The following is a 27936-nucleotide window of genomic DNA, read 5'->3' on the forward strand; positions in this document are numbered from 1 at the left end:
GGCCGGGCGGACAGGTAATACACAAGTAAATTATCTATCGCTGGATAGATATATTCCAGGTATATATTTAACATAATGTTAAATGTAATAGGTTCTAAGAAGAAAGAAAAGGCAGACCAGAGAGAGACAGGGAGCTGCTGGGTGGGGGAGGAGGGAGCGTCCATATTAGAATGGACTAGCCAGCACTGGCCTCGCCGTGACTGTGAGTGTGACTCTCCCGAAGTCAGCAGAGAGGCGGGCGGGTGAATAGAGGGAGCATTAGCGCGGCGACCTGAGGCTGGAGAGGGCTTGGTGCTGAAGCCGAAGTAAAGGAGAGAGCTGTAGGAGATGAGGTCGGCCAAGGGGACACAGATCAGAGAGGACAGTATGGACCAACAGCTGGGACTCCAACAGCAGGAAACTTGGAAATGCTCGTTCTTGGGCCTCGCCTCCGAAACTCCGGGGCGGACCGGCCGTCTGTGTTCTAGCGAGCCCTCCAGGTGACAGTGCCCGATAAAGGGGGCAGAACCCTGGCGCAGGGGGCCTCTGGCTCTTGATCCTAGTTGTTGCTCTTAGGATCCACGTGATCACTGTCCCCTTTATTTCACTAGCCGGGCAGGGGACCCGCCCAGCGCTCTGCCGATCTGCCCGCCGCTGATGCTCCGCTGGGGTTTTTCCCCAAGCCCGCCGCGCCCGGCGCACCCAACCCCCAACCGCAGCTCGACGCGGTCCCCTCTGCTCGAGCATCCCGGCGACCCGGGAGCGACGCCTTGGGGACCAGACGCCCAGGGCGGCAGGTGCAAAGGCGCCCGAGCCGGGGAGGCCAAACGCGTCCGCCACGACCGCAGGGGTGCGGGCCCGGCGCCGGCGGCCGCGGCCGGGGTTGGGGGCGCATCCCGAGCCGCCCGCGGCTGCCCAACCCGCAGGGACGTTTGCGCGCGGTCCAGATCCCGGGGGATTCCGCGGTCCCGGCCCGGGGGGCCCGGGCATCGGGATTGGCCCGCAGCTTCCCCGGGGAGCCGCGGAGGCAAAGCCAGGCTGGGGCGGCCGGGCCCGGCCAGCGCCCTCTAGGCAGCGGAAGTGGAGCTTGCTTTACATCCGTCCTCCCCGCCCGGCGGAGTTGGGAGAAGGAAGGCTGGGGGGTGTGGAAAAATAAAAGGAAAAGTCCCTGCACCATGTAGATCAGCGCCCCCCACCCTGGCACCCCGGCCGGCCGGGGACCTCCCAGTCGGTGGCCATGAACGCGAGCAGCGAGGGCGAGAGCTTCCCGGGCTCGGTGCAAAGTAAGTGCTTTTCCGGACGCAGAGCGCGCTCCGGGGCCCAGTGCGCGCTCCGGGGCCCGGGCCCAAGCACGTCTGCGACGCAGCGAGCAGGCCCGGGGCCCCGAAATCGGGGTGACGGCCCGGAGCCGGCGTCTCGGGCACCGCGGCGGGCGCGCTGTGCAGGGGGCGCCGGAGTGGGCTTGGGATGGGGGCACCCAACCCAGTGCAAGGCGGGGGGCGCTCTCCAGCCTCGCAAGACCCCTTGTAAGGGAACGGTGGGGGAGGGCATGCCGTTCAGACAATCGCCACCCCCTCGGGGCATTCCCCGCCCCCTCCCCGGCGGAGTTTGGGGGGATTTGGGGGTAACTGCCATTACGCTGATGGGAAAACTTCTACCTCGGTGGCTCCAAATCCTTGAAGTCTGGGGATCCGAGGGTTTCGTGAGGTCTGGCGGGCTGGGCTTGCCGGCACACTGGGAATCCTTTTACATATTAAAGGTGAAGATCTGAATGGGGAATGGGGCGGTGGTCGCTTTGAGTTTGGGATTCATTTTAATTTTCCTGATGGGGTCAGCAGCCTTTTATTAGTACCTGATTTCGCCCGCGGCATTGTTTTCCAAAGTGGGGTCCAGAGACCGAGCGCAAACCAGCCACCTGAGAGCGGGAGCGCTTCTTTAAAAAAAAAGAAAAAAGCTCCCTGGGCCCCACCCATTAGATGGGGTCGTGGGGGAGGGAATCTGTGGCCAGACCCCGAGTGGTTCGGTTGCAGAGTTTGAGAACGACCCCCTACCCTGGCACAGGGTTTTGCAGACACCTAGCACATAGGAAGCGCTTAGCTTGTTAGCTGTTGTGCAGACACTGCCTCCCAAACTTGGCTGGGTATTCCTTGCGTAACTTGTGAGAAGCACAGATTTCTCTGAACACCAGCCCCTCCGGCACCCTACCTCCGTTAGGACTCAGTATCTCCCAAATGGAGCACAGATAAGTCCATGTTTAACACACACACACACACACACACAAAAAAAAAAAACCCATTTGTCGTGATGCCATTACAAGTTTGGAGAACGTAGTCGAGATAAATGAATTCTTGTTGCTGTTGAGCACCTACCTGTACCCAGTGTTTTCTGTTTGGTCTGTTAATTCTCACTGCAAATGCAGGAGGTTAGGTATATTTTATCATTCCAAATGTTCAGAGAGGGATACTGTCACTTCTAACAGGGTATCTCAGGAATAACCCCACCAAGTATCATACACGGGCATGGGGATCCCTGGCCTGGCCCTTTACAAGCACCACCTTATTTAATCCTCTTCTTACCTATCCTATAGAACAGAAACTTTTACCCATCTTACAGATGAGAGAGACCAAGCCCAAGTCACTGTTTGTAAATTGTAACGTCAAGATTGTAAGGAAAGTCTAGGTCATTGTTTATGTGCTTGCCACACACTGGAGACATTGTCATTAAAACCCTTTCATACTAGGCATCAATCTTGTTGGATCATTAAGGAATCCTCATCAATGCCAGTCACCTCGTCTTTTGGTTCGTTTTCCTTCTAGTCTCATGGGCATCTTAGCTACCTGGAGGAGGTCGTGTTCCAGAGGAATAGAAAAGGCTTCATTCCTTTCACCCATTGATTGGATGTATTTAAGTGCACAAGCGCTCTGCAGAACGGTTTAGAAAATACTATGACACAGGGTGCCTGGGTGGCTCAGTGGATTAAGCCTCTGCCTTTGGCTCGGGTCATGATCTCAGGGTCCTGGGATTGAGTCCTGCATCCGGCTCTCTTGCTCAGCGGGGAGCCTGCTTCCCCCCTCCCTCTCTCTGCCTGCCTCTGTGCATACTTGAGATCTCTGTCTGTCAAATAAATAAATAAATAATATTAAAAGGAAAAAAAAGAAAATATTATGACACAGCCCAGACCAGCTCTCCTTAGCAAGTCAACCAAATTGTATTTCCACACAGAGATTTTTTTTGTCAGCTCGACTTGAGAAAATTGAACATAATATAAATATTTATAAATTTTCAGAAAGTTATGATTCATATATACCAACCGTATATACACAAAGGTAGTTCTCATGTGATTTAGATTTCAGGAAATTTAGAAATAATAAAGACCTTATAAGTACTAAGATTATGATGCAGAGATAACATGAAATAGTGTGTTATTAGATGATTATATATATTTTTAAAGATTTATTTATTTGAGAGAGGGAGAGAGAAAGAAAGAGAGAGTGGGGAGGGGGCAGAGGGAGAGAATCTCAGGCAGGCTCCCCACTGAGCACAGAGCCCACGGCAAGGCTCCATCCTACCATCCATGACATGACCTGAGCCGAAGCCAAGAGTTGGGCGCTTAATCTACTGAGCCACCCAGGCACCTTTTAAATAATTATACTTATAAAAATTTTAGTGATCCAGCCACAGTGCTTATGTGATATTATGTGGGGAGAAGACTAATTTTATAGTACATTATGATCTTAATTTTTAAGCATAAAGAAAATAAATGGAACAAAATAATTTGTAATGTTCATGGTACACATAGGTGGAAAGATTGTGACTGATTTTCCCCCTGCTTCTTCTGTTCCATATTTTCTGTTACAAACATGAGTTTCCTTATAATGAAGCAGGAAAATTTTTAAAAATAAAAATGAAGGTTGTCATATTAGAGACTTATTAATTGGTTGTATTTCTTCATTTAACCAACCTTTCCATCACACTTTCTAATATAGTAACACAGGTATTAACTCTTGGCATCATTACTATTGAGAAACAATGTCCCTATCAGTTAGGAATGAATTTTGGCTACAAGTAACCAACTGAACTCTACCAGCCTAATGAGAAGTCTGAAATTAGTTGATGCAGGGGATCAAGGGATCAGCATCTGTAGTGATCTGAGCATTTTCCTCATAGTGAAAATGGGGTTGCAGAAGCTCCTGGCATCACATCTGCACTTAAGACCAAAAGAAGAGGGAACCAGTGCCATTCGTGTCTGACCCCTTTTTATCATGAAAGGCCAAACTTCCCAGAAGTTCCCAAGCATGTGAGGGACCAAGATCATTTAGTAGTTCTCTTGGCAGCGTCCGGGGCAGGAAGCAGGTAAAAGCAGAGGGATTGATTTTCATAACGAATGGGGAATAAAACTACCTTTCATTGGGATGGGACATGGCTACTGCTCCTTCAAAGTACAGCAGTCCTGCACATCAAAGAACTAACTTTTTTTTTTTTAAGATTTTATTTATTTATTTGTCAGAGAAAGAGAGCATAAGCAGGGGGAGCAGCAGACAAGGGAAAAGCAGGCTCTGATGTGGGACTCGATCCCAGGACCCTGGGATCATGACCTGAGCCGATGGTAGATGCTTAACTGACTGGGCCACCCAGGCATCCCTCAGAGAACTTCCTTGCATAAAATACCACTAGTGCCCCTGCGGGCAGCAGTCACTTGGATCTGGGAACATTGCTACTAAGGGAGAAGACGGAAGTAGAAGGGACATCAGGCCAGCCTCTAGCCATCTCTGCCACAGTGCCCTTTTTTCTACCTTGAATCTGGTTAGTGTTATAATCTCAGGCTGTTTGAAATTCGTTAATTAATTAATTAACCTGTGGCATTCCCTTTGTCCCATGGAGTCCCAGGTGGCACCACAGTGCTGGTTGAGCTCACTCCGGACATCCACATCTGCGGTATTTGCAAGCAGCAGTTTAACAACCTGGATGCCTTTGTAGCTCACAAGCAGAGCGGCTGCCAACTGACCGGCACGTCCGGGGCAGCCCCCAGCGCAGTCCAGTTTGTATCCGAAGAAACGGTGCCTGCCGCCCAGACTCAGACCACCACCAGAACCATCACCTCCGAGACCCAGACGATCACAGGTACGGTCGCGACAGTGGGAGAGACTGTTAGAGTTGGCCCCGTTATGTCCCAAACACCTCCGTGGAACTTATTAAAAATATAGATTCCCAGGGTCCACCCTGTAGGCAGGCTGATTCATTATTTTTAACAAGCTCCACTGGGAAGCCAGCTGCCCAGCCAGGTTTGGGAACTGCTGGGTGGCAACATTAACTGTTAGTAGTTATAGATGTTGTCATGTGTTAAAACAGACAAAAAACAGATTTCTAAAACAAAAACCTGTATACACCAAGAAAAAAAAAATACTTACAGGAAATGCATGAAAAAAAAAGTTATTTTGGGTGGTGGTAGTGTGGGTTTGATCTTAAAATTTGCATTATTTTTATAAAGGGACAAAAAACATGTTTTGTTTGTTTTGTTGTGTGTTTTAATTTACCAGTAGGTTTTGATGCCTCCCCACTCCCCCATCCCTTGCTCCCAGCTAGGAAAATAGAAAAGTTCATCCTAGTTCTTGGTTGTGTTCATTTACTCCACCAAAAATAAATTACAGATGGATCTAAAATTTAAATGTGCACAGTGAAACCATAAAATTGTAGAGTAAATACACACACACACACACAGACACACAGTCGCACTAACATTACCTGTACTTACACCTCTAGGATCAGTCTCAAGGGACTAGACAGACAAGTTTAAAAATGTGAAGTCACCCATTTATGAAATAGATAGCGGAGATGCTGTCAGATCCTGTGGGGAAACAGAGAATGTATTCTGTAGCTACAGGCATTCAGATTTTTATTTTTTTTATTTTTTTTATTTTTAAAGATTTTATTTATTTATTTGACAGAGAGAGATCACAAGTAGGCAGAGAGGCAGGCAGAGAGAGAGAGAGAGGAGGAAACAGGCTCCCCGCCGAGCAGAGAGCCCAATGCGGGACTCGATCCCAGGACCCCGAGATCATGACCCGAGCCGAAGGCAGCAACTCAACCCACTGAGCCACCCAGGCGCCCGGCATTCAGATTTTTAAATGAAAGTATATGGGACTTCTGGCTGACTCGGTGGAACTATGTCACTCTTGATCTCACGGTTGTGAGTTTGAGCCCCACGTTGGGTGTAGAGACTTAAAAATAAAGTCTTTAAAAAATAATCATATATATATATAGATATATATATGGTATACATATCAATACTCTGCCTACCAAAAGACAAGCTGGAGTCCTCTGGCAAAAGAAAAAGCATCAGGAATGTGGCTACAAATAAAGTTAAAATTTTCCCAAAGTAAAAACAATGTATAAAACTAAAGACCAACAACTGGGGGAACAAACTGCAGCACAGATGACTAAGGCTTAATGTCCTTCATATATAAAGAACTCCTAAAATCAATAAGAGTAGAGAAAAAGAAGCAAATGAAAATGTCAGCAAAGGGCAGCAGCTAATATAAAGAGACCACTGAACATAGAAGGATGCTCTGTCACCTTAGTAATTAAATTAATGTGAGTCAAAAGAAGGGCTGGGCCAGATACTGCTTTCAGTGTAAATTCATATAACTTGGACAATTTTGTGATGTCTTTTAAATTTAACATCTTAAATTTAAAATGTTCCAAATTTTAAAATGTACATAAACACATTTACCTAGTAAGTCCACTTATCCCCTAAAATTTCATAAACAGATGTATAAGGGTGTTCATTTACTATATAGGCTATAAAGAAAGTGGTACCTTTGTATGTATACATCAAGAGAAAATCAGATAAATAAACATCAGAGATTCGGACAGTGAAATATGACTTAACCTTGAAAAGGGGAGCTAGAGCTTTGTAGAGATACAAAGATTCTTGGGGGGGGGGAGTATAAAAACACACATATGGATGCATACCTAGTATTATATTCGAGGCAAGCTTCTAGAACAGGAATGAGGCAGGTAATGTTAAGGAAAGAAGCAAACTGTACGAAAGGGAATGGGGACTGGTGGGGACTGTGGTTTAAGTAGAATGAGTACATATGACTCATCCGAAGGGACAGCTGCCCTTTGAATCGGTCAGTTAGATATTTGGGTTTTTCAGAGAAGCTGAAAAATGTAAAATTTCTGAAATTTTAAAACTTTGTTGGCCAAACGAAATATATCCATCAGCCTGACTGAGCCCACAGGCTTTTTCTAGACTCTTCTCCGACAGTGTTTAGCAGATAGTTAATCTGGATCTGGGGGGGGGTGAAAGAACATGGTGGGGGCGCACCAACTTTCACCACCTTGGTATTGGTGTGGTGGTTGGATTTTTTTTGCCAATAAGCAAAGTTTTGGGGTTGTCTCCCAAGTCTTTAAAACACTGAACTATAATTACCTGATCACCTCACAAGCCTTAAGAAAAGCACCTTGAGGTTGTCCCACTTTTTCCCAAGTTTATCTTAATTATCATCCCAGAGGAAGTCACTAAGAAAGTGTTAAAGCTAAAAACCACCTTAGCAGTGGGTTTTCTTATTTTATGGCTGGACATAAAGCTACAGGTGGGAGAGGACCACCAGTTCAAGACAGTCTCAGGACTTAGGCCTTTTGGCTTTTACCCTTGTGGTCTTCTCCCTGTTCGCCGTCCTCAGAATCAAACGCCCAATAACCCAGCACATGGGGTGTGAAACCCATAAAACGTCAGGAGGCGTCAAGGCCCACACTTTATTTTTGGCCACTGCACCTTTCCAGGTTCTGAGGCTTCGCTTATGCTGTTCCCTCTGCCCAAAATACTTTTCCCGACGGCGGATCTTGTTTCATCTTAGGACACTCCCCTTCACTCTGTACGGCAGCAGCCAAGATGAAGTCCTCTCTTTTCCAACTGAGCCACGTTTCTTTGCCTCAGAGCCTGAGTATGTGTTGTACCCCCTGCCTAAAACTGACTCTTGGGCATACGTCCAAGCTGAGCTTAAAGGCATCTCGTCAGAGACCCCTCCTCTGTTTCCCCCGGACCAGATTAGGTCCCTGTCATTAAACCATCCCTGAGCCGTAAGTGCCATGAGGTCAGGGGCTGCACCCCTCCTGCCCACCGCTGGATCTCCGGCACCGGTCCTTGCTGGGAGAATGAGCGGCTGCCCCAGTCTCCCATCCATCAGTAAAGCTGACCCCACACCCACGTACTGGCTCCTCCTAGGTCTGCTCAAAGACTCTCACCCTCCCCTTGGCATTTCCACTGCCCTGTGCCCACTCACGGGGGGCATGCCTGCGCTTCGCTGGCCACCCTGTATGCTCAAGCCGGGCCTGGAGACGTCGGTGCACCTAGCTCACGGTGGCACCCCTGGAACGGAGGTGCGGGGAGCTGCACGGTCCAGAGACTGGCTCCTGGGCTTGCATTCCTGCCTGCCACCCTCCACCCCACACTGTGGGCAAGTTGCCCTCTGCTCTCTTCTTAATAGTTCTCATCTGTAGAAAGGGATTCAAGTGGCACCTAATACTATTAGGTAATAGAATTAGGTGCCTATTACCTAATCGTCATTGTGTTATTGGAGGACTCTGTAATAATCCACATAAACGGTCTGGGATGGAATAATTGGGCTCAGTAAACAACCGCTTTTATTAACGTCGAGATTAATGAGCAGGCGGCGAGATTTGCAGGCTGTTCCGTCTCCGGCTGACTCCGCGGCTCTGCCTCCTCCTTCCAGCACCTCTCCCTCAAAACAAGCAGCAGCCTGCTTCCCCCCCTTCCACACTGTTTTCATTTGGTTTTCTGGGCCCAACTCCCCACCTGCACGGGCTTCAGTGCTCCCTACAGGGGCTGTTCCCCATTCACCTGTGGACCCAGGTCCCCTGAGAGCTTGTTAAAGATGCTGGGGCCCAGGCTCAGCTTCATCGAAGCTCTGGAGCTGAGGTTCAGGCATCTGTTGTTGGTGGTTTTTTTAAAGATTTTATTTATTTGACAGAGAAACTCAGCAAAAAGGGGAACACAGGTAGGGGGAGCGGGAGAGGGAGAAGCAGGCTCCCCGCCGAGCAGGGAGCCCGATGCAGGGCTCGATCTCAGCACCGTGGGATCATGACCCGAACCAGAGGCAGACACTTAACGAGGGAGCCACCCAGGCATCTGTGCTTCTAACAAGCTCCTCAGGGAATCCAAGTCCCAGCCAGCGTGGAAATCTCTCACTGCCCAAGGCCAGAGTGGGACCCCCGACACTAGCAGATTTCTCCAGATACTCTCACCCAGACATTGCCCAAACTTGTCTGTGCCTCTTGGGCTGTGTGATGAAAGCCAAACCCTTCCTCACTCGGCTCATCTCTGTCCCCCATCACTGTCTGGTCAAAGTAAGTAATTGAATTACTTTAATTTACATTTAAGTAAAATGTATTCGCTGCCTGTTAACCTTGAAAGCCGCCTTGTGTTTGGCACGTGGTTTAAGAACTTTCCTACAGGTGCGGTAACATTGAATATTGATGCCGGTGGAAACAATTAGCCTCCCACTTGTGTTTTCTAAGTTCTGCAAACCTTGGGGCATAGGAGTGAGGCCCCCGAGTTGGCCACATAGGGACTTAGGAGCCTCATGACTGTGGCCAATTATAAGAGCTCCTGGTGTCTCATCTTTCAAGAGGGGACAAGAATAAATAGGAAGACCACAGGGCTTGGTAGTTAAAGGGTCTCGGCCCAGTTACCTGAGCTGAGTTCCCAGTGGCAGCATTTGCTGACGAGGTGGCTAACCTTGGGCACATAACAGGATCTCTGTCTGCTGCCCCAAATGGAACATGACAGTAGTCCCCTCAATGCGAGACACGTAGAGCTGTCAGGGTTAGCTCTCCTGACTTACCAAATCAGGGGGCTCTGAAAACGGAATGAAACAGCACAGGAAAAATGTGACTGCAGAACCTCGCTCGCGACCAACCCCCAGCCAGTAGTACTCGAATTGATCTCTTGATCCAGAAGGGTCTTTCTCTTCCCTTCTGGTTAATTCCTACTCGTTTGGTCCTGAACTAAAAGTCACCTCCACCTAGAAGCTAGCCATGATTTCTCCTCTCCCTCCCTCCCACCGAGGTTAGGTGTTTCACCACTCCCCCGACCACCCCGCCCCAGCATTTATTTATCTCACTTGTTATTAACCAGTAATTTGGTGACACAATCTTTAGTTGGCTAGAGATGTGGATTCAGATGCTGTCAGAAACCAGGCAGCAGCAGTGACTGCGGCAACATATACGCCGCCATGGGGAGTGGGAGGGCCTGTGGACACCCAGCTGGGAAAGGAAAGCAGCCCGACAGCCAGGAACCATCAGGGGCTGGGCTGGCTTTCACAGGCGGGCCGTGCTATTCTCCTGGTGAACAAACAGTTGACAGAACATCAGCATGAGCAGGGAACCGTGGTGGAACAAGGCACCTCCTCCTGTCTGAGCCACAAGATACCAAACATCCCCTCCCTCGCTGATCTGAGTGACGGTTGCGTCTCTCCCTATGCCAGATGCGCCTTCTCTGCTCAGTATTAAGATACCAAACCCTAGGGTCTTCCCCACTTCCTGACAGCTCCCAGGCGGGCCTCCACCCTGCCTGCACCTCCCGAACATGAATCCCCAACCAGGAGTGAGTCCTTCGTAGCAGCCCTGTCTCGGAGATACTGTGTGACATGGTCTGAGGTTTCCCTTGCGCCACTGAGCCACAGACTTCAACCACAGCCATGTCCCTGGTGGTCTCTGGCCAGAGGACATTGACCTGGGAAGACCCAGCCGCCTCACTGATTTTGAAAACCTTGAAAGAGAATCTGAAGGCTCAGTTTGGCCTGTGGGCCCCCAGTGAATGGTTTAATTTCTAATTTACTGGATTGTAAACCTTCCCGCCAACAGGGACCTAATCCATCTTGTTTTCCTGCCCTCCCCCACCCCCAGCCCCAGCACTGGGCCTGGGACACCATAGACACTCAATAAACCAGTTAATGCAATGAGCTAAGGAAAGGGCAGCTGGGAGCGTTAAATTAAATGAGTGTGCATGTGGCCTGTGGCGTGGGGTGGGCCCCATTGGGAGGGTCCAGCAAGGGCAGCGTTGGGACTGTTGTGTGCCAGATGCTGGAGCCAAGGCAGCGGGGATGCTCACCCTTGGAGAATTCCAAGCCCGTTGGGGAGGAGAATTTGGTGGTAAGACCCCCAAGCCCGGCCATCTGTGACAAGCAGAGCCTGGTGCAGAGGGTTAATGGAGTAGATTGGTCCCCGTGGGGAAAGCCAGAGGGAAGATTGTGAGTGAGATCAAAGGTATACTTGGCCTTGAAAGACTCCCTGGCCTTTGCAGGGAAGATGGTGGGAAGGGGGCATTTCCTGATGGTGGTTGAGAAGTGGGGAAGCTCAGGGTAAGATGTGGTAACGGTGACTAGAGAGGACAGAGTATGTGTGGTACGAGCCATGCTTCAGCTCTGGCCTTCGTTCCAAAGGAGCTGGGGAGCCCCCGAAGGTTGTTGAGCGGGTGAGCAATTGAGTAAGTCAGACTGATGACTGGCTTGGAGGATCTGACTGTAGGAGGAACAGCTGACTCTGATGTAGTGCTTATTGGCCATCTCTTTCCTCAGCACTCTGTATGAACCACAAGTCAGGTATTAAGACTTACGATCCCCATTTTACCAATAACCGACTCAGGCACAAAAGGGTAAAAAGCTTGTCCAAGATGCCAAAGGCAGAAAGTGGCAAATCTGAACTTCCTGGGGGGCAGAATCTTTGCTCTTGACCACCCCTTGGAAGAGTCTTCATGACTGTTTCTCACACTTGTTCATGCCTCAGAACCGCCCCCAACCCAAAGCTCTGGTGAACCACGCAGATACCCAGAACCCCCTCCCCTTGGGGTAACATCTCCGTCGCTCTGAGCAGGGTCGGGAATTTAAGCCAGCCAATGAGGGCTTGGTTTGAAGTACTGAATCGAGTCTGCGTTATAAAGAGATCCCCAGGGGCGCCAGGGTGGCTCAGTGGGTTAAAGGCTCTGCCTTTGGCTCAGGTCATGATCCCAGGGTCCTGGGATCGAGCCCTGCATTGGGTTCTCTGCTTGGCAGGGAGCCTGCTTTCTCCTCACTCTCTGCCTGCCTCTCTGTCTACTTGTGACCTCTGTCTGTCAAATAAATAAATAAATAAAGAGATCCCCAGATGGATCTCAAGATCCTAAGAAGTTTGTCTGCCTGACTGCCCCCAAGCTTAATGCCCCCCGCACCCCCCACCCAAGGAAAGTTCACACCAAAGCGCAGTATCTTAGTCCCAGTTCCTACCTTCAGGGCAAGCAGTTCCGATTGGCTAGGCTCCTGGCAGGGTATCTGCTGCTGGACCAATCAGCTATGGTAGAGAGAGGGCGCGAAGTCAGGGATGGGAGCCTGGAGGAGGGTGCACAGGGCGGGGCAGGGTGTGGGGGGGGGTGCCTCTTGGCCGGTGGGGTCCCTGTGCACCACGTGTGTGAAAACCCTTTTCTCTCAGGAGATGAATTCTGACTTTGCAGTTGGATCCAGAACCCTAAATGTGAATCCTAAGCCCAGTCAACGTAGGAAGAAAAGAGCCATAGATTTGAATATATGACAGAGTAGTAATACCCTTGATCTGTAAAGCTCATGTACAAGTCAATGAGAAAGAAAGTGAAATTCAATAGGAAAGAAAAAAAAAAAAGGAGCTCATAGCATCAACAGGGAATTCAGTGTAGAAGGAATGGGGCTGGATAAAAAATGTTGAAAGGGATTCATCCTCACCAATTATAAAGGAAATGCCCATGAAACTAACCTGATCTCATTTTGTCCTATCACGTAGCTGGGAAGAGCTAGTGAAAGTAAAGGGAAAAATGTAAACTGATACAGATTTTTGGGAAAGATCTTGTAATTATTTATCAGCAAGCAATTAAATGACCGTACCATTCCGACCAATCCTTCAACATTTAGAAGAACGTATCCAAAGAACCTAGAGGTCCGTTAAAAAATTGGGGTAGGTGTTATTTATAAAAGTAGTACTTAGAAACCAGCTCAGTGTCAAAGATGGGGGACTAGATCATTTAACCATGCCACAACCAAAATGAAGCAAGAGTATGTAGCCATTTGAAACTGTGTTTTGGATCAATGATAGGGTGGCAAATGGCTTCAAATGGTGAAATTTTTTAACAAAAAAGAGTGTAAATGACTTAAGCCACAATGCCAGTTTTATGCTTTTAAAAATCTCCATACAAAGAAATGTCTTCTTCGCCATTAGGTTGATCATTAATTCACAAAGGTCCTCTAAGCCCCTGTCCTTTGTCAAGTTCTGCGTTAGGTGCTGGGAGACAGTGATGGAAAGGACAGGCGTGTCCTCAGGTGGTTCGTCCAGCCAAAGGGAGGAGGATGGCCATTAAGTAATTTCCCAAGTCATTATTTGATCACAGTAGAGATAAGTGCTTTAGAGAAAACGTACAGTGTATAATGAGCGTATAATGAAGGGGTGTGTATCGTCACGCGATATATTGCCTTGGTCGCTTTGGGCAGCTTTTCTTTTCTTCTCTACACTTACTCTATACTCCCTAGATTTTCTACAGTTACTGTTTCCTTTTATTTAAAAAAATAGATAGATAGATAGATAGATATGTTTATATATATATATAAATATTTGGCACCTGTGGCTCAATCTGAAGAACATGTGACTCTTGATCTCTTGATCTCAGGGTTGTGAGTTCGAGCCCCACTTTGGTTGTAGAGATGACTTAAAAATAAAATCTTAAATATATATATATACACACACAGATATATATGCATGTATATATATATATGTGTATATATATATATATATATATATATTTTTTTTTTTTTTAATTTAAAAAGAAAGGGAAACAAAGTGGAGTTTTTCAACGGAGGAAGAGAAGCAAACTGGGCTGGGAGGTGTGATGACTGCCTTCAGCTATCCGAAGGACAGCTTTGGGGAAAGGAGCTATACTGCTGGTCCACGTGACCCCGGCGGGTTCAGACACTGATGCGTACAACCTCAGAGAGAAAAATTTTGGTTCTCTGAGACACTCATACAACAGTCTTACATCTTAAGCAGCATCATAACCGTGTCGCTGGACCCCTGAGGGGCTCCTGCTCCAGACCAGGACTCACTTCGACACCGGGACATGCGACGCAGCAAGGGAAATCCCCGGGGAGGCAAAGAAACGGAGCGAAAGCCCACAGCAGGTGTGGGAGGCCGTGCGCTCCTGGAGGGCAAAGGGGGGGCTGATCTCACTAGACGTGGGACCTGATTTTCGTAGCCACACCCGAGGAGGTGCGCTCTGAGCTCTTGCAAAGAGTTGCCCTCAGGTCAGTGGGCGCGATGAGTACGACTGCGACACCCGATCCCACCCAAACCCTAAAGGGCCTGAGGCAGCCAGCCCCCTGGTGACCAAGGCCACTTGAAGCCTTTCCCTGGGGTATCTGTAGGCCCTGCTGTTCCCAGGGCATCCTGGAACGAAGCCAGGGGTGGGGGACCGATGGGCCCTCTGTAAAGCCAGCCAAGAGCTCCAGCAAGACCCCTTGTTGGCTGTTGATTTCTAGCTGCCTGCCACAGAAACCATTAATAATTACGTGCTTCCACATCCCGAAATGTCACCTTCTCCCTGTGGCCTTCGTGCCTCACCCTACTTAATACTGCCTCCAGCACTCCCTGTGTCCCTTCTCGGCTTTATTTCTCTCCATAGCCATTAGCTCTGTATCTATAGTAGCCATATAGTGTGTGTTTAAATCATTTATTGCCTGCACCATGCCCCACTAGTGTCAGCTCCACGAAGAGAGGGATCGCTGTCCCTTTGGCCCACTGGTGTGTTTCCAGTGCTTAGAACAGTGCCTGGCACACAGTAGGTACCTCGGCAGTACTTGCTGGATAAGTCCGTGAATAATGACAACAGCACCAACAGTGTTACGTGCCTAATTTTTTAATCTGTACGACAGCCCTAAGAGAGAGGGATAAAAATTGTCCTCCGTCCCCCAGGTGAAGAAAGTGCGGCACAAAGAGGTTACGTAGGGACGCCTGAGTGGCTCAGTCGGTTTGGCATCTGACTCTTGGTTTTGCCTCAGGACACGGTCTCAGAGTTGTGAGATCAAGCCCTGAGTTGGGCTCTGTGCACGCTCCAGAGTCTGCTTGAAATTCTCTCTTTCTCTCTCTCTCAAATAAATAAATAACTCCTTTAAAAAGAGAGAGGTTAGGTACCTGGCCTACACCTGGCCTGGTCACACACCCAGTAAGTGGCCAGACCCAGACTCATACTGGTTAGAAGATGGATTTTAACACATCTGACACGGAGGTGTGCGCCAGAGTCCGTGAGATTCCTGTCAACCAAAAGGCAGTCACCAGAAGAAAAAAAAGAAAAAAGAAACACATTTTTGGGAGCCCGTGAACAAACCTGAACCTTGTTGAACACATTCTGTCTGTTTGGCAGAGCAGGGTGCCTTTTTTGGAACTCCGTGTATCGAGCTCCATCAATAAAACACCTTCCAAGACTGGGCAATGATTCTGGTTACAGATGAGCAGTAACCGAGTTCCTAGAAACGCTGCAGACGGTAGCAGGGGTCCACAGTGGTGGTTGGAGGAGCAGCTGCAGTTCTTGAAAAGCAACAACTGGAAAGAGGGCTTCCCTCCACTAGACAGAGTTGGGTTACGTTTCACGGCGAGGTACATGGAAGAGAATAGCGTACGCCGGTGGTTCTCAAACTTGACCACGTACCAGAAGAACAGCCTGGGTGGCGTGTGAGAACACAGGTTGCTGGGCTGGGTCCACCCCAGAGGTTCCCATTCAGTGCGCTGGGGAGGGGCCTGAGGATCTGTCTTTGTAGCCGGTTCCTCCGTAGGTCCCGTGATGCTGGCTGGGAACCCCACTTTGAGAACAGAGCAGAGCAATGGAAGCCAGAGCAAAAGCCAAACCCCGCAGACCGGATGAAACATTTCAGCAAGAAGCAGGTGTGGTTGATCCAGGCATCCAGGGGACTTGGCGTGAAGACAGAACATCCATTTGTCAGAATCTTCCAGCCAACTTTAAGCAAAAGCCACTTAACTTCCTCGTGCACGTTGCAACTGAAACCCTGAAACCATTTACCCGAATAGCAAATGCTAGTGGACCAGGTGCTCTTGGACCGACATCAGTGGTGCTGTCATTGCCTGAGGCACTCGAGAGGGGGAGATAAGGAAACAGGGTTTCCTGGCCGATGCCCAGAGAAAATGAACCTAGTTCATTCCATAAATACACACTTTCTAAGGAATTTCATTAAATAAAAAGTAAGGAATATAAAAGCATTGCTTCGTAATAATCAGCAACTTTTAAATGTATTGTACTTCAAATAATAACACATCTGACAGTCTGTAAGATCTAATATTCGAAGAAAGATGGTGTTTGTTTTAAGAGAAAATAAAACTAGCACCACCGGCCTGTTACGTGGATATTTACTGCTGGAGGCAAAGCCAAAGTAGGTCATGATGTTAGGCCTGCGCCAATTTCAGTCAGGATATTCTGTAAATGCAGTGGCAGAAATGCCGAAAGTGGTGCCTCAGGGACTGAAGTTTGGGAAACCGAATATCCAGTGACTTTCAAAGTCATCGTTAGGGCCTCTCAGCCTGACAAACTCACCCAACGAACAGAACCCCGCTAGTCAGATTGACTCCCCCTGTGAAACCAGATCTGCATGGGACAAATCATGTGGACAGAACTATTTCTAAACCCAAAACCATAAATTGAGTTAACAAAGTCGTCACAAAAATTTTATAAGCAGAAAAAGAAGTTTGAGACTGCCTATTTTATCTTTTATAATGATAAATGTAAAGATAAAAATGGTAAGGATGTTTGGCCTTTCTTTTTGTCCCCCTGAAAATTTCAGTAAGAATATACCTGGCGCACCTGGGTGGCTCAGGTGGTTGTGCATCTGCCTGTGGCTCAGGTCGTGATCTCCAAGTCCTGGAATCAAGCTCCACATCGGGTTCCTGGTTCAGCCAGGAGTCGGCTTCCCCTGTGCCTCTCCCCCCTGTTCATGCTCTTTCTCTTTCTCTTTCTCCCTCTGTCTCTTTCCCTAATGAATAAATAAAACATTTAAAAGAAAAGATCTGCAAAAGCAAGGATTTCTTTTAGTAATATTTGTGTTTTTAGAGATTACTTGTAGTTTGGGCCACAATTCCTTTCATCAGTTTCTTTCCCACTGTTTGTTAGGCTATTTTGATAAAGCTTATGAATACCAAATGCATTTGGCTAGAGCTAGTAGACAGCTTGCCTGGTGTAGATGACAGGGACATTTCTTGTTTATTTACTAAGTCTAGATTTAATAAGTCTGGATAGTTTCAGAGCTCTGGCTCAACATCAGATTTTCTTTTTTCCCTTATCGTTACAGAATAGCTGCCACAGAACCAGGCATCACATCCTCCTTCCAGGAAAGACAGGAAATGGGCAACCAGGACAGCAAGAATGAGTTTTTCCTCAACTGCCTACCTTTCTTTTTTTTTAATTAGAGAGAGAATCTTTTCCAGAAGCCCCCCAACAGATGTTCTCTAGTGTCTCACTGACTAAAACAGGGTTACAGGATTACCCTGAAGCAGCAAAGGGGACTGGGGAAGTAATTTAGCCTGTTTGTTCTCTAGAAAGGAAGATAGGCAAAGGGAATAGCTGTTGGGTGTTCATCTTATGAAAACTAATCATCATCTCATCTTTTAGTTTCAGCTCCAGAATTCGTTTTCGAACATGGCTATCAAACTTATCTGCCCACGGAAAGCAATGAAAACCAGACAGCCACTGTCATCTCTCTCCCTGCCAAGTCCCGTGCCAAAAAGCCCACAGCACCACCTGCTCAGAAAAGGCTTAACTGTTGCTATCCAGGTAAAAGTGGCATTGGGACTTGCTTGTCTAGAGGATGTGACACGTAACAAATCTCGGGACTCTAACTTGTGAATTCCCGACAACTGGATATAGACATGCTCTAAACTGCTTGGCTTAAAAATCAGAGCACCCCCTCCCCCTGCATTTCCATCATCACATATGACCTATCTTGCTGTCTCTGGTCACCGTGCACTTGGACTCTAAGATTTTTTATAGGGGTGCCTGGGTGACTCGGTTGATTAAGCATTGGCCTCGGGTCATGATCCCGGGGTCCTGGGATCGAGCCCCTCACCGGGCTCCCTGCTCAGTGGGGAGCCTGCATCTCCCTCTCCCTCTGCCTGCCCCTCCCCCTGCTTGTGCTCTTCCTCTCTCTCTCTCTGTCAAATAAATAAATAAAATCTTGAAGAAAAAAAAAAAGACTTTTTACAAACATGGGACTCATGAGGATCCAAGTTACTGTGAATTTTTCTTTCTGTGCTATGGCTTAGGAAGATACCCAGAAAGATTGCTATTTCCTTTAAAAAAAAAAGAAAGAAAGAAAGAAAGAAAGAAAAAGAAAAAAAAAACTTTATTTGGAAATAATTTCAAACTCACAGAAAAGCTGCAAAAATAGTACAGAAATTTATGGATGCCCTTCATCTGGATTTCCTAAATGTTAACATACTGTATTTGCTTTATCATTCTTTCTGTATATATATATACTTTTCCCCAAAAGCCATTTTATTTATTTATTTTTATAAACATATAATGTATTATTGGCCCCAGGGGTACAGGTCTGTGAATCGCCAGGTTTACACACTTCACAGCACTCACCATAGCACATACCCTCCCCAATGTCCATAACCCCACCACCCTCTCCCTACCCCCCTCCCCCCGGTCACCCTCAGTTTGTTTTGTGAGATTAAGAGTCTCTTATGGTCCCCAAAGCCATTTTAGAGTAAGTTGCAGACGTGATGTCCCTATATCCCTAAATACCTCAATGTATATTTCCTAGAATCAAAGAAGTTCTTTTATAACCCACAACACAATCCTCAAAAATCAGGAAATTAACATTTAGGAACACGTGGCTGACTCAGAGGGAGGAGCATGCGTCTCAGTCTTGGGGTCGTGAGTTCAAGCCCCAACGTTGGGCAGAGAGTTTACTTAAAAAAAAAGGAAATTAACATGTACACACACTTTATCAAACCACTGGCCTTATTCAGATTTTATTAGCTTCTCACTCTTGTTCTCTGTAGCAAAACAATAGCACTTTCCCCTGATTTGGGATCCAGTTCATGACTGCACGTTTCTTTGAATTTTCCCGTCTCTTCGGTTTCCTTGAATCCTAAGCTTTTGTCTTTCACGACCTAGACATTTTTGCAAAGTACAGGCCAGTTATTTTGTAAAGTGTTGCTCAGTTTGGGTTTGTCTGTTATTTCCTCACAATGAGATTTAGGCTCTGCAGTGTGGGCAGGAAGCACAGATGTGATGTCTGTCCTTCTGAGGGCCTCGTATCAGGAGGCACGTGATACCTCTTTGTCCCGCTCACCATGGGGTTTACTCTTGTCACTTGGTTAAGGACGTTTCTTCCAGGTTTCTCCATCCTTAGGTTATGATGTTTCCCTCTGTAATTAATCTTTTCTTGCCTTTTTAAGGTTGCCAGTTCAAGACTGCCTATGGTATGAAGGACATGGAGCGTCATTTAAAAATTCACACTGGTAAGTGGCATTTCTGTGGCACATGTGCCCAGAGCCTCTACTCTGTGCTAGGAGCTGGGGATCCGGACAAGTCAGACATGTGATAGGCCATGGAACCTCGCAGGTTGTCACAGGACCACACACACAAATTCAATAAAAATAAGATACTATTTCCATACATGATTTTGGCAGAAAGTATATAAAACAATAAAATCCAGTGCTGGGACAGGTAGGAGCAAACTTAGCTAGTAGAAGTGTAAACAGCTCCAACCATTTTGACAATTAATCTGCCAGAATTAATTAAAATTTAAAGGTACGTATTCTTATTTTGAGGCGATGATCTTGTGAATGTGTGTATGTGTAACAATTGATAAAGGAAGAAAGAAGGGGAAGAAGACTCCATTTTTTTTTAAAGTATCTTTACTGTATCACTGGATACAGAGTGTGTGTGTGTATGTTATTTTTGCCATTTTGAAAGTAAAATTTAATAAATAAATATCTTTTGTAAAAGGTGAAGAAAATGGGTGCCTGGGAGGTTCTGGGTGTCTGCCTTCAGCTCAGGTCATGATCCCAAGGTCCTGGGATTGAATCCCGTGTCGGGTTCTCTGCTCAGCAGGGAGTCTGCTACCCTCTCTCCCCTCTCTTTCCCCACCTGCTCCTGTGTTCTCTCTAATAAGTAAATAAAATCTTTAAAAAAATAATAAATAATAAAAGGAAAGTGAAAGATTGACGGTATGCCTGAATGGCTCAGTTGGTGGAACATGTGACTCTTGGTCTTGGGGTCATGGGTTCAAGCCCTATGTGGGGTGTAGAGATTACTAAGAAAGAAAGACAAAGAAAGAAAGAAAGAAAGAATTAAAGAAAACTGTAAAAGGAGAGGAAAAGATTGGTCCATGGAGAAGAAAAATGTACTTATTTCTGGTGACTTTAATTTTCTTTAATATACTATGGTTATGTCTCCCGGATTTTCTGAATGGAGAAGGAGCTGCATTTAGACTATTTTTAACAAAGCATTAGATACTCATAATTCAAATGAGAGAGTGTGAATGTAGAGAGGATAGAAGTGTATAAGGCAGGCGTCCTCTGACATGTGGCTGAGATATCAGTAATTGCCCAACGTCGGCCTCACCTTTGGAAGATGAAATCTCCAGCTGTGATTTCTGAAATTTCTTGGCCATGGCTAGTGATGGCCTGACCACGCTGGGGTCCCCATCCCCTTCTAACCAACCTCACAGTGTCACATCCTTTGGACTTACTCTGATTATTAGAATATTAAGTTTCAAGTGTTGGTAAGCATTCTCGAGGTCACAAAGAAAGAATCTCTCCACGCGGCTTGGACGTGGATCCCATCAGTCGAGTGAAGCGTAGCCCATGTATCCTTGCCAGAGTGGAGTGTGGTCGCTGTTCACGAGGACCCAGGGAACACTCGAGCTGCATAAGTGAAGCAGTGACCTTGAGTCCGTTTCTGCACTTCAGGAAGCACCTTATACGTGCCGGTAGCCCAGCTTAGGTCCTGGGATGGTTTCTGCATGACAGCAGCAACTCCAATAACATCTTACAGCTAGAGAGTTGACGAGGTGTCCTTACCTTTGTTACTTTCCAAGAGGAGGGTGCGGCCAGGAGCAGCCCTAGCGAGCTGGCCCCAAATCATCCTTCTGTTCCCGCGTCCGGCGGCCGCCCACGGTGACACTTACACAGCCTGGCGACCGCAGGAGCTAATCAGCTGCTGACCATCACTGAGAAGTTCTTGTTCATGGATTTTTAAATTGGACTACTAACATTTTTTTATTAATAAAATTAGAATCTTTCATACACTTTGAGGTATATTCTTAAATCCCAGACGTTTGCTCTCTGACGGTAGTGGTCAGCTTTGGCTGACCATTCATTTGAGCACTTGGCATTTAGGATTTAGCCAAAAGACATATTTAATATATTAAGTAAAAAGGGAAAATCCTGACTCGGAGCCCACCTCCTTATGCGGTATAAGCCCAAAGTCACCAGTCTTAGTCGACTACTGTGTCTCATTCTAGAAGACCAATCTTCACCCTAAAAATACACAGAATCTACTTTTTCCATCTCTTATGAAGTTAATATTATATATACCATCCCTGCAAATTACTGTCACTATTGGTCATCTTTCCACATCAGTAGTACATGTCGGCTTCATTCTTTTCGGCGGCCAGGTAGGACACTGGTTCAGTCATCGGTGGTGCCGCCATCCAGTGAAATCCTTCCACTTTACACATCATGTTGCAGAGATGAAATGATGTGACAAGGCAATCGGGATGAGTTAATGTGCAAGGGATTAGTCAGTGGGGAGGCCTTGTTGCATTTGGACTCAGAAAGCAAGACCGTCGTGGGTTCTAGTCCCAGTGGTTAGGAGGATTGAGGAGAATCACACACAAATAATTAGAGAGATGCCGTAAAACAATCAGCAGTCATTCATGGGTAGTAGGTATGTTAGTGGGTATAGATGAAGCTGCCGTGACAGAGAGAGCCCCACCCCAGCTCCCACGCCATAGGGCTTTATGCCTCTCTCACGTCACTGTCCGGAGCTAGGCACGAGGTCTAGAGCTGGTAGGTGGCTCTGTCCTACGAGATCAGCCAGGGACTTAAGTTGCTTCTGCGTCATTAAAGCACATCACGTCACAGGATCAGCCGTCTGCAGGCAAGGTGCCCTCACCTGCGCGTTCACCCCATGTCTCGGATACGGCAGGGAAGGGCAGAAAGTGGAAAGTAAAAGGCAAGCAGTGTCCCTTCGCAGAAGGGACGCATTGACCCTCTCTGCCATTTCATTGGCGAGGACCGCGCTGCAGAATGATTCGTGGCTGCGGGCCGGGCTGGGGAAGGGAGCCAGGAGCTGCTCAGCCCCGAGCTCTCTGAAAACTTAGAGTGTCTGCACGTTAGGGTGTATCTGTGGAAAAACAGGAAAAGGAGAGAACGGAAGGAGACAATGAACAGTTCCTTATTCTCCTTAGTTCTACTTCAGACATGTGAGTCCCCTATTTTTAATGGATAAGGAATTCATATTTGATGCAGGAAAAACCAAGAAATGGCAAGAGGCAAAATAGAAGAACACCCCCCCCACACACAAAGATGTTAGCTCTTGGCAAATTTTTCTATCTAGCTTTTGAAGTGACCTGAATATCCTTCAGTGACCGCGTACTCTTCTCACCATAAAGCTCAGTCACAGGTGGGGTGAAAGGCTGGGTGTCCACTGACCTTGGCTGGGGATCGGCTGCCTGTGGGTTAGCTGTCTACCCACTTGCTGTAGCTGGGGTGGTCCGGCTCTGCTCCACTTGCCTCTCATCCTCCTTTTGGACCAGTGGGCCGGAGGGGGGAATCAGCCTTTTTCTTCTTCAGTGTTGTTTTCTGATACCTTCTGTGTGTGTGTGTTTGAAGGAGACAAGCCCCACAAGTGTGAGGTCTGTGGCAAGTGCTTCAGCCGGAAAGACAAGCTGAAGACCCACATGCGGTGTCACACGGGCGTGAAGCCCTACAAGTGTAAGACGTGTGACTATGCCGCGGCCGACAGCAGCAGCCTCAACAAACACCTGCGGATCCACTCGGACGAGCGGCCCTTCAAGTGCCAGATCTGCCCCTACGCCAGCCGCAACTCCAGCCAGCTCACTGTCCACCTGCGGTCCCACACAGGTAGGTCCCTCCTGCTGCTCGCACGCTGGGCTCCTCACCGCCAGCTGCTGAAAAGCACCTTAAAGCACTGAGGCACCATCTCAGTACACACACGGGGAACGTCTGCTCATTGCACGGTTCGCGGGTTCGCTTTGCGTCCACCTGGAAGAGCCTTTCTCGATGAGGGAGAAAAAAATCATTGAGCTTATAACCTCATCGCTATCTTTATGCCACTCTATAACTTATTCACTAGTAAAGTATTCGATGAGAAGGTGAGCTCCATGAAATCATGAGAGAAATGTCAACAATGCATTTTTAAATAAATTTCTGCATAGTGTCTGCATTCCGGTCATTTTTGAAGTATACTCAGATGAGTTCAGCCTGGGACAGCTTCGTGGGAAAACGCAGCAGGGGAGGTCACTTAACGAGTCATTGACATTTCCTTTGGGCAAGTGTATCAGTTAGCTCTGGATACGGTGATGCTGTGTAACAATCACTACAAAACCTCAATGGCAGATTGTAATCGAGTATCGCTCACATACTTCAGGTCTAGCCAGTTGGCCAGACACTCTGTTGGTCTTGACTGGGCTCAGTCACATGTGGGGCAAAAGGCTGGGTGTCCACTGACCTTGGCTGGGGATCGGCTGCCTGTGGGTTAGCTGTCTGTCCACTTGCCATAGCTGGGGTGGTCCGGCTCTGCTCCACTTGCCTCTCACCCTCCTTTTGGACCAGTGGGCTACCCGAGGCCTGTCCTTCTCGTGACAGTGGCAAGCACATCCGGTGGGTAGGCCCATTTCCAGGTTCTGGTTGCATCCCATTGGCTGAAGCAGGCTATGTGGTGGGGCCAGATATCAGGGATGGGGCCGGGCTCACCTACCGTGGGAGGTCACCACGCGGTTACAGGGCAAAAGCCAGAGATAGGGAGGGTAAAGAATTATGACCATTTTTGCAAACCACCACAGTCCACCATGCTGTCACACACAACTCAGACAGGTGGATACAATCACACCTTCCTAAGACCCACATAAGTCACACCTCATCACGGGGTCAGGCTCAAACCCCAGGATCCCTTGATCTCCACCAGTTCTGGGTATGGCTTCTCTTGACCTAGAGTTCCTTTGAAGTAAAAAGAGAAGTCTGCTCCTCCATTCCTGATGTCCAGTGGTGACACGGAGCCAGGGTAATCCCAGTAACCCTGCTGTCCCAGCTCCATGGATTTCCAAAATCCCTCTGGGCGCATGTCCCCTGGTTCCTGACTCTGCCCGTCGAAGCATCTTCCCATCAGCCGCCTGAGCCACTTCCAAAAAGTTGTGGAAGAAGTACCTTTGCGAAACATTCTCAGCCTGCTTCCTGCCTACCAAAAGTAGGGCTCTTTTTAGTCGACGGGAATGACGGGTTTGCTGGTAGAGACACGTGCAAAATTTTGTGAGTTTCCTGTGTGTCCGTGTGCCAGAAGCCACGCCCATGATTCTCTCAGAAACTCTCCTTCCTTCTGAACCCCACTGCGGGCACTTTAGCAGATAACCTTCTGTGGCTGAATCCCTTGATGTTCCTAGGAATCCTTGTCCAGCTGGAGAACCTACCTGGCACCAACTTAATTCTTTTGGAGACATTCATGAAGAACTTTGACATTCACATCTCTCATTTCTCGTTGGTCTTACCCCTGAGATCACATCCCTGGATATGACCTTTGTCCCCGGCCTCTGTCTTACGGTGAATACCCTTTGCTAGTTGGAGATGGGAAATCACGTCTGTGGTTTGCTCTATTCTCTCTAAATTCCATTTAGAGAAATGGCCAGTTCTTGTATGAGTTTGTCTCTTCCTTATATGACCTTATACCACCTCATCAGGCTCTTTCACTGTTTGCCCAGAATTAATCTCTTTGCTCAAGTCCCAGATTGAACAGGTGTGTTACAATCTTTATCTTCTAACTTAACGGCACACGACAGTTGGACCAAATGTTTGCCATTAAATAGTGCACCCTGCCACTTCTTTGGTCTTTTCTTGCCACCTGGTCCCAAAGCCAATGACGCATATTTTAATTTTCTGTTATGGCAACACTCTTGTTTCTAGATACCAGTCTCTGTATCAGCTCTCTGTTGGCACGCTAGTGCAACGTAACAAATTCTCCCACAAAACCTCAGTGGACCTAATGACATGTCTTTCCTGTTGGCGTTCGGGGGATCCGCTGGGGGTCACCTCGGCGGTTCTGATCTTGGCTGGACTCACACATCTGGGAATCTGCTGGCTGTGAGCCGTCTATCCACTGGTCTCGGCTGCGGAAATCCAGTGCTGCTCCACATTTCTGTCACCCTCCTCCTGGGACCAGCACGCTAAGCCAGCCTCGATCGTCTCATGGCAATGGCTGACAGAGGAGCAAGCGAGCAAAACCCAGTGCTCAAGCCATTACTTGGATCAAGTCTACTGAAAATACCATCAGCCAGATCCAGTCACGTGATTGTCAAGGCTCATAGCAGGGCATCCCGCCCCTGTCTGGAGACCATGCAGAATTGCACACGGGGCAGAGGCCATGGCTACAGGGAGGGAGGAGAGATGGTGAGATTTGAGAACATCTTTGTAATCTGCAAAAGCAAGTTAAGACATAGACATCACCGATGGCCAACTGATTTTCTCCAGAAATCTCCCCCGCCTTTGTTAGAGGGGCTGAAGCACTCATTTATCCAAGTGGTTCTGATTCATTTTGACTTTATGAGGATAGACTTACCATTGATAGTAGCATCATCAAGTTGATCTAGAAAAGGTGAATTTTCAAAAATTTAAACGTGTGCTTATGCGATGTCTCCGTAGACTGTTCATTTCCCTTTTAGGAATCCATGGCACTTAGAAAAGTTTACAAATCGTAAAATAAATAGGATTTTGCTTTGATTTTTTCATTGCTTAGATTTTCATCATCAGTGGTTTTCATAGCAAGCTAAACTCAAGAAAGATCTGTCAGCTTACATATATCAATTGCTTATTCATTCAACAACATTCATTAAGTCCCCACACGGTACTGGACACTGTAAGGACCAGGTGGAGGGCAGGAACAGACGTAGTCATTAGCTTTGGAGAGCTCATGGTCCCAGGAACTATTATTGACCGGTATGCCTCAGTTAAGAAATCTGTGATTTGAAAAAAAAAAAAAAAAAGATGACAAAGGGATTTGAAACCTTTGCTTTCATATCAAAAGTGTTAACTCTGCAGCTCAGCTGTGAGATTTGATTATCCGGTATTTCTGGGTTCCACCTCTACTATGGCTTAAAAGAAAAAAAGGTAAAAAGACTGTCACTTATTTGGGCAGGGATGTAATGGGAAAACCTAGTAGGACATCCTAGAGCAGGGATTCCTCCTTCCACAGACTCCTCCATGCAGGGATCCATGAATAGACTTTAGATGGTCCAGGAACTTGGATAGGAAAAAAAATTACATCTTCATTTTCACTAGCCTGTATTTAAATTGGGCGTGTCCTTCCATTACGAAAATTGGCAGCTGATCTATGAGTAGTGCATATGAACTTGCTGCCAGCAGAAATCACCGATCTTTTCGTAACAGTTGTTAGAGATCGATCAATATATCATTTATGCTCTTTTCTAGTTAGAAATCATTATAGTTACAGATCCTCCACTAGATCTTATTTAACGCATTCATAAAGCACACCGAGGGGCACGGGGCTGCCTCAGTTACTGGGTGGAGCATCCAACTCTTGATCTTATGATCATAAGTTCGAGCCCCATGTTGGGTGTAGAGATTACTTTAAAAAAAAAAAAGACTTTAGTAAAACACACACATTGTTATATTGTGAATTTTTTCCTTTAATTTTCTATATAATTCTTTCATTAGGCTTGGTTTCTTTTGCATTCGTATTGATTTTTATTTAGTTTGCTTTTTGTATTTAAACATTATTCTAAGAAAGGGTCCATGGGCTTCTCTACACTGCCAAAAAGGAATTGCTGGAGTCAAAGAGGTTAAGAAAAAGATTCCAAGGCCAAGAGTCAGTGAACTTTCTGTAAAAGGCCAAATAGCAAAGGGTTTGGCCTTTACAAGCAATACAGTCTCTGTCACAATTGCTCACCTCCACCTTTGTAGCACAAAACAACCATAAGCAACATGTGAACATGTTGGTGTGTGGCTAGATTCCAATAAAACTTTATTTATAAAACAACAGGCAGTGGACCACATCTGGCCCACAGGCTATATATAGCTTACCATTCCTTGTTCTAGAACTTCCTATGCATGATCTTGGTGGTCTTTAGTCATACAAAGCATGGTTTAGGTTTGAGCTTCTCAGTCTTCTAGAAGTTTGTCAAATTTGCTCCCTGCCATCTTTACTTACTTGCATTTATTAAGCAGCTTATGATGATGTTTTAGACCTTATGCCAAAAAGGCCGGAACACGAGCCCATCTTTGAGCTTATGGCCTAAGAAAGCGAACATCAGTCGCGTGCACAGATAATTACCCAGCATCTAGGAATACCAGCTTTGGAGCCAGCCTGGGTTGGAAGGAATCCAAGCCCTGCTACGCACTACTGGGTGACCATGAACAAGCTGATGTAGTCTCTCTAGGCCTCATTTGTGCAGTAGTGCTAAGAATAATACCGATAATAGGGGCACCTGGGTGGCTCAGTGGGTTAAAGCCTCTGCCTTCGGCTCAGGTCATGATCTCAGGATCCTGGGATCAAGCCCCACATTGGGCTCTCTGCTTGGCAGGGAGCCTGCTTCCCCCTTTCTCTGTCTGCCTCTCTGCCTATTTGTGATCTCTGTCTGTCAAATAAATAAAATCTTAAAAAAAAGAAGAAGA

General features: G+C 47.2%; 1 protein-coding gene across 3 annotated transcripts in view; it reads left to right on the forward strand.

Moving 5' to 3' along the window:
* Positions 1-604: 604 nt before the first annotated feature.
* Positions 605-27936, forward strand: part of ZFP64 (ZFP64 zinc finger protein) — an 88522-nt gene continuing 61190 nt past the window's right edge. Inside the window, exons 1-5 of one of the 3 annotated variants that reach the window (XM_013053169.2) lie at positions 605-1262; positions 4861-5100; positions 17669-17830; positions 19465-19527; positions 22909-23160. In XM_013053169.2, coding sequence (XP_012908623.1) covers positions 1217-1262; positions 4861-5100; positions 17669-17830; positions 19465-19527; positions 22909-23160 — 763 coding nt within the window. In that variant the 5' untranslated portion in view covers positions 605-1216. The remainder of the gene's footprint in view (positions 1263-4860; positions 5101-17668; positions 17831-19464; positions 19528-22908; positions 23161-27936) is intronic. The other 2 variants (XM_004746179.3, XM_004746180.3) reach the window with 2 other exon arrangements.

Source organism: Mustela putorius, unplaced genomic scaffold (genome assembly GCF_011764305.1).
Source record: "Mustela putorius furo isolate JIRA1106 unplaced genomic scaffold, ASM1176430v1.1 tig00000592_pilon_pilon_pilon, whole genome shotgun sequence".
Classification (NCBI taxonomy): Eukaryota; Metazoa; Chordata; class Mammalia; order Carnivora; family Mustelidae; genus Mustela; species Mustela putorius.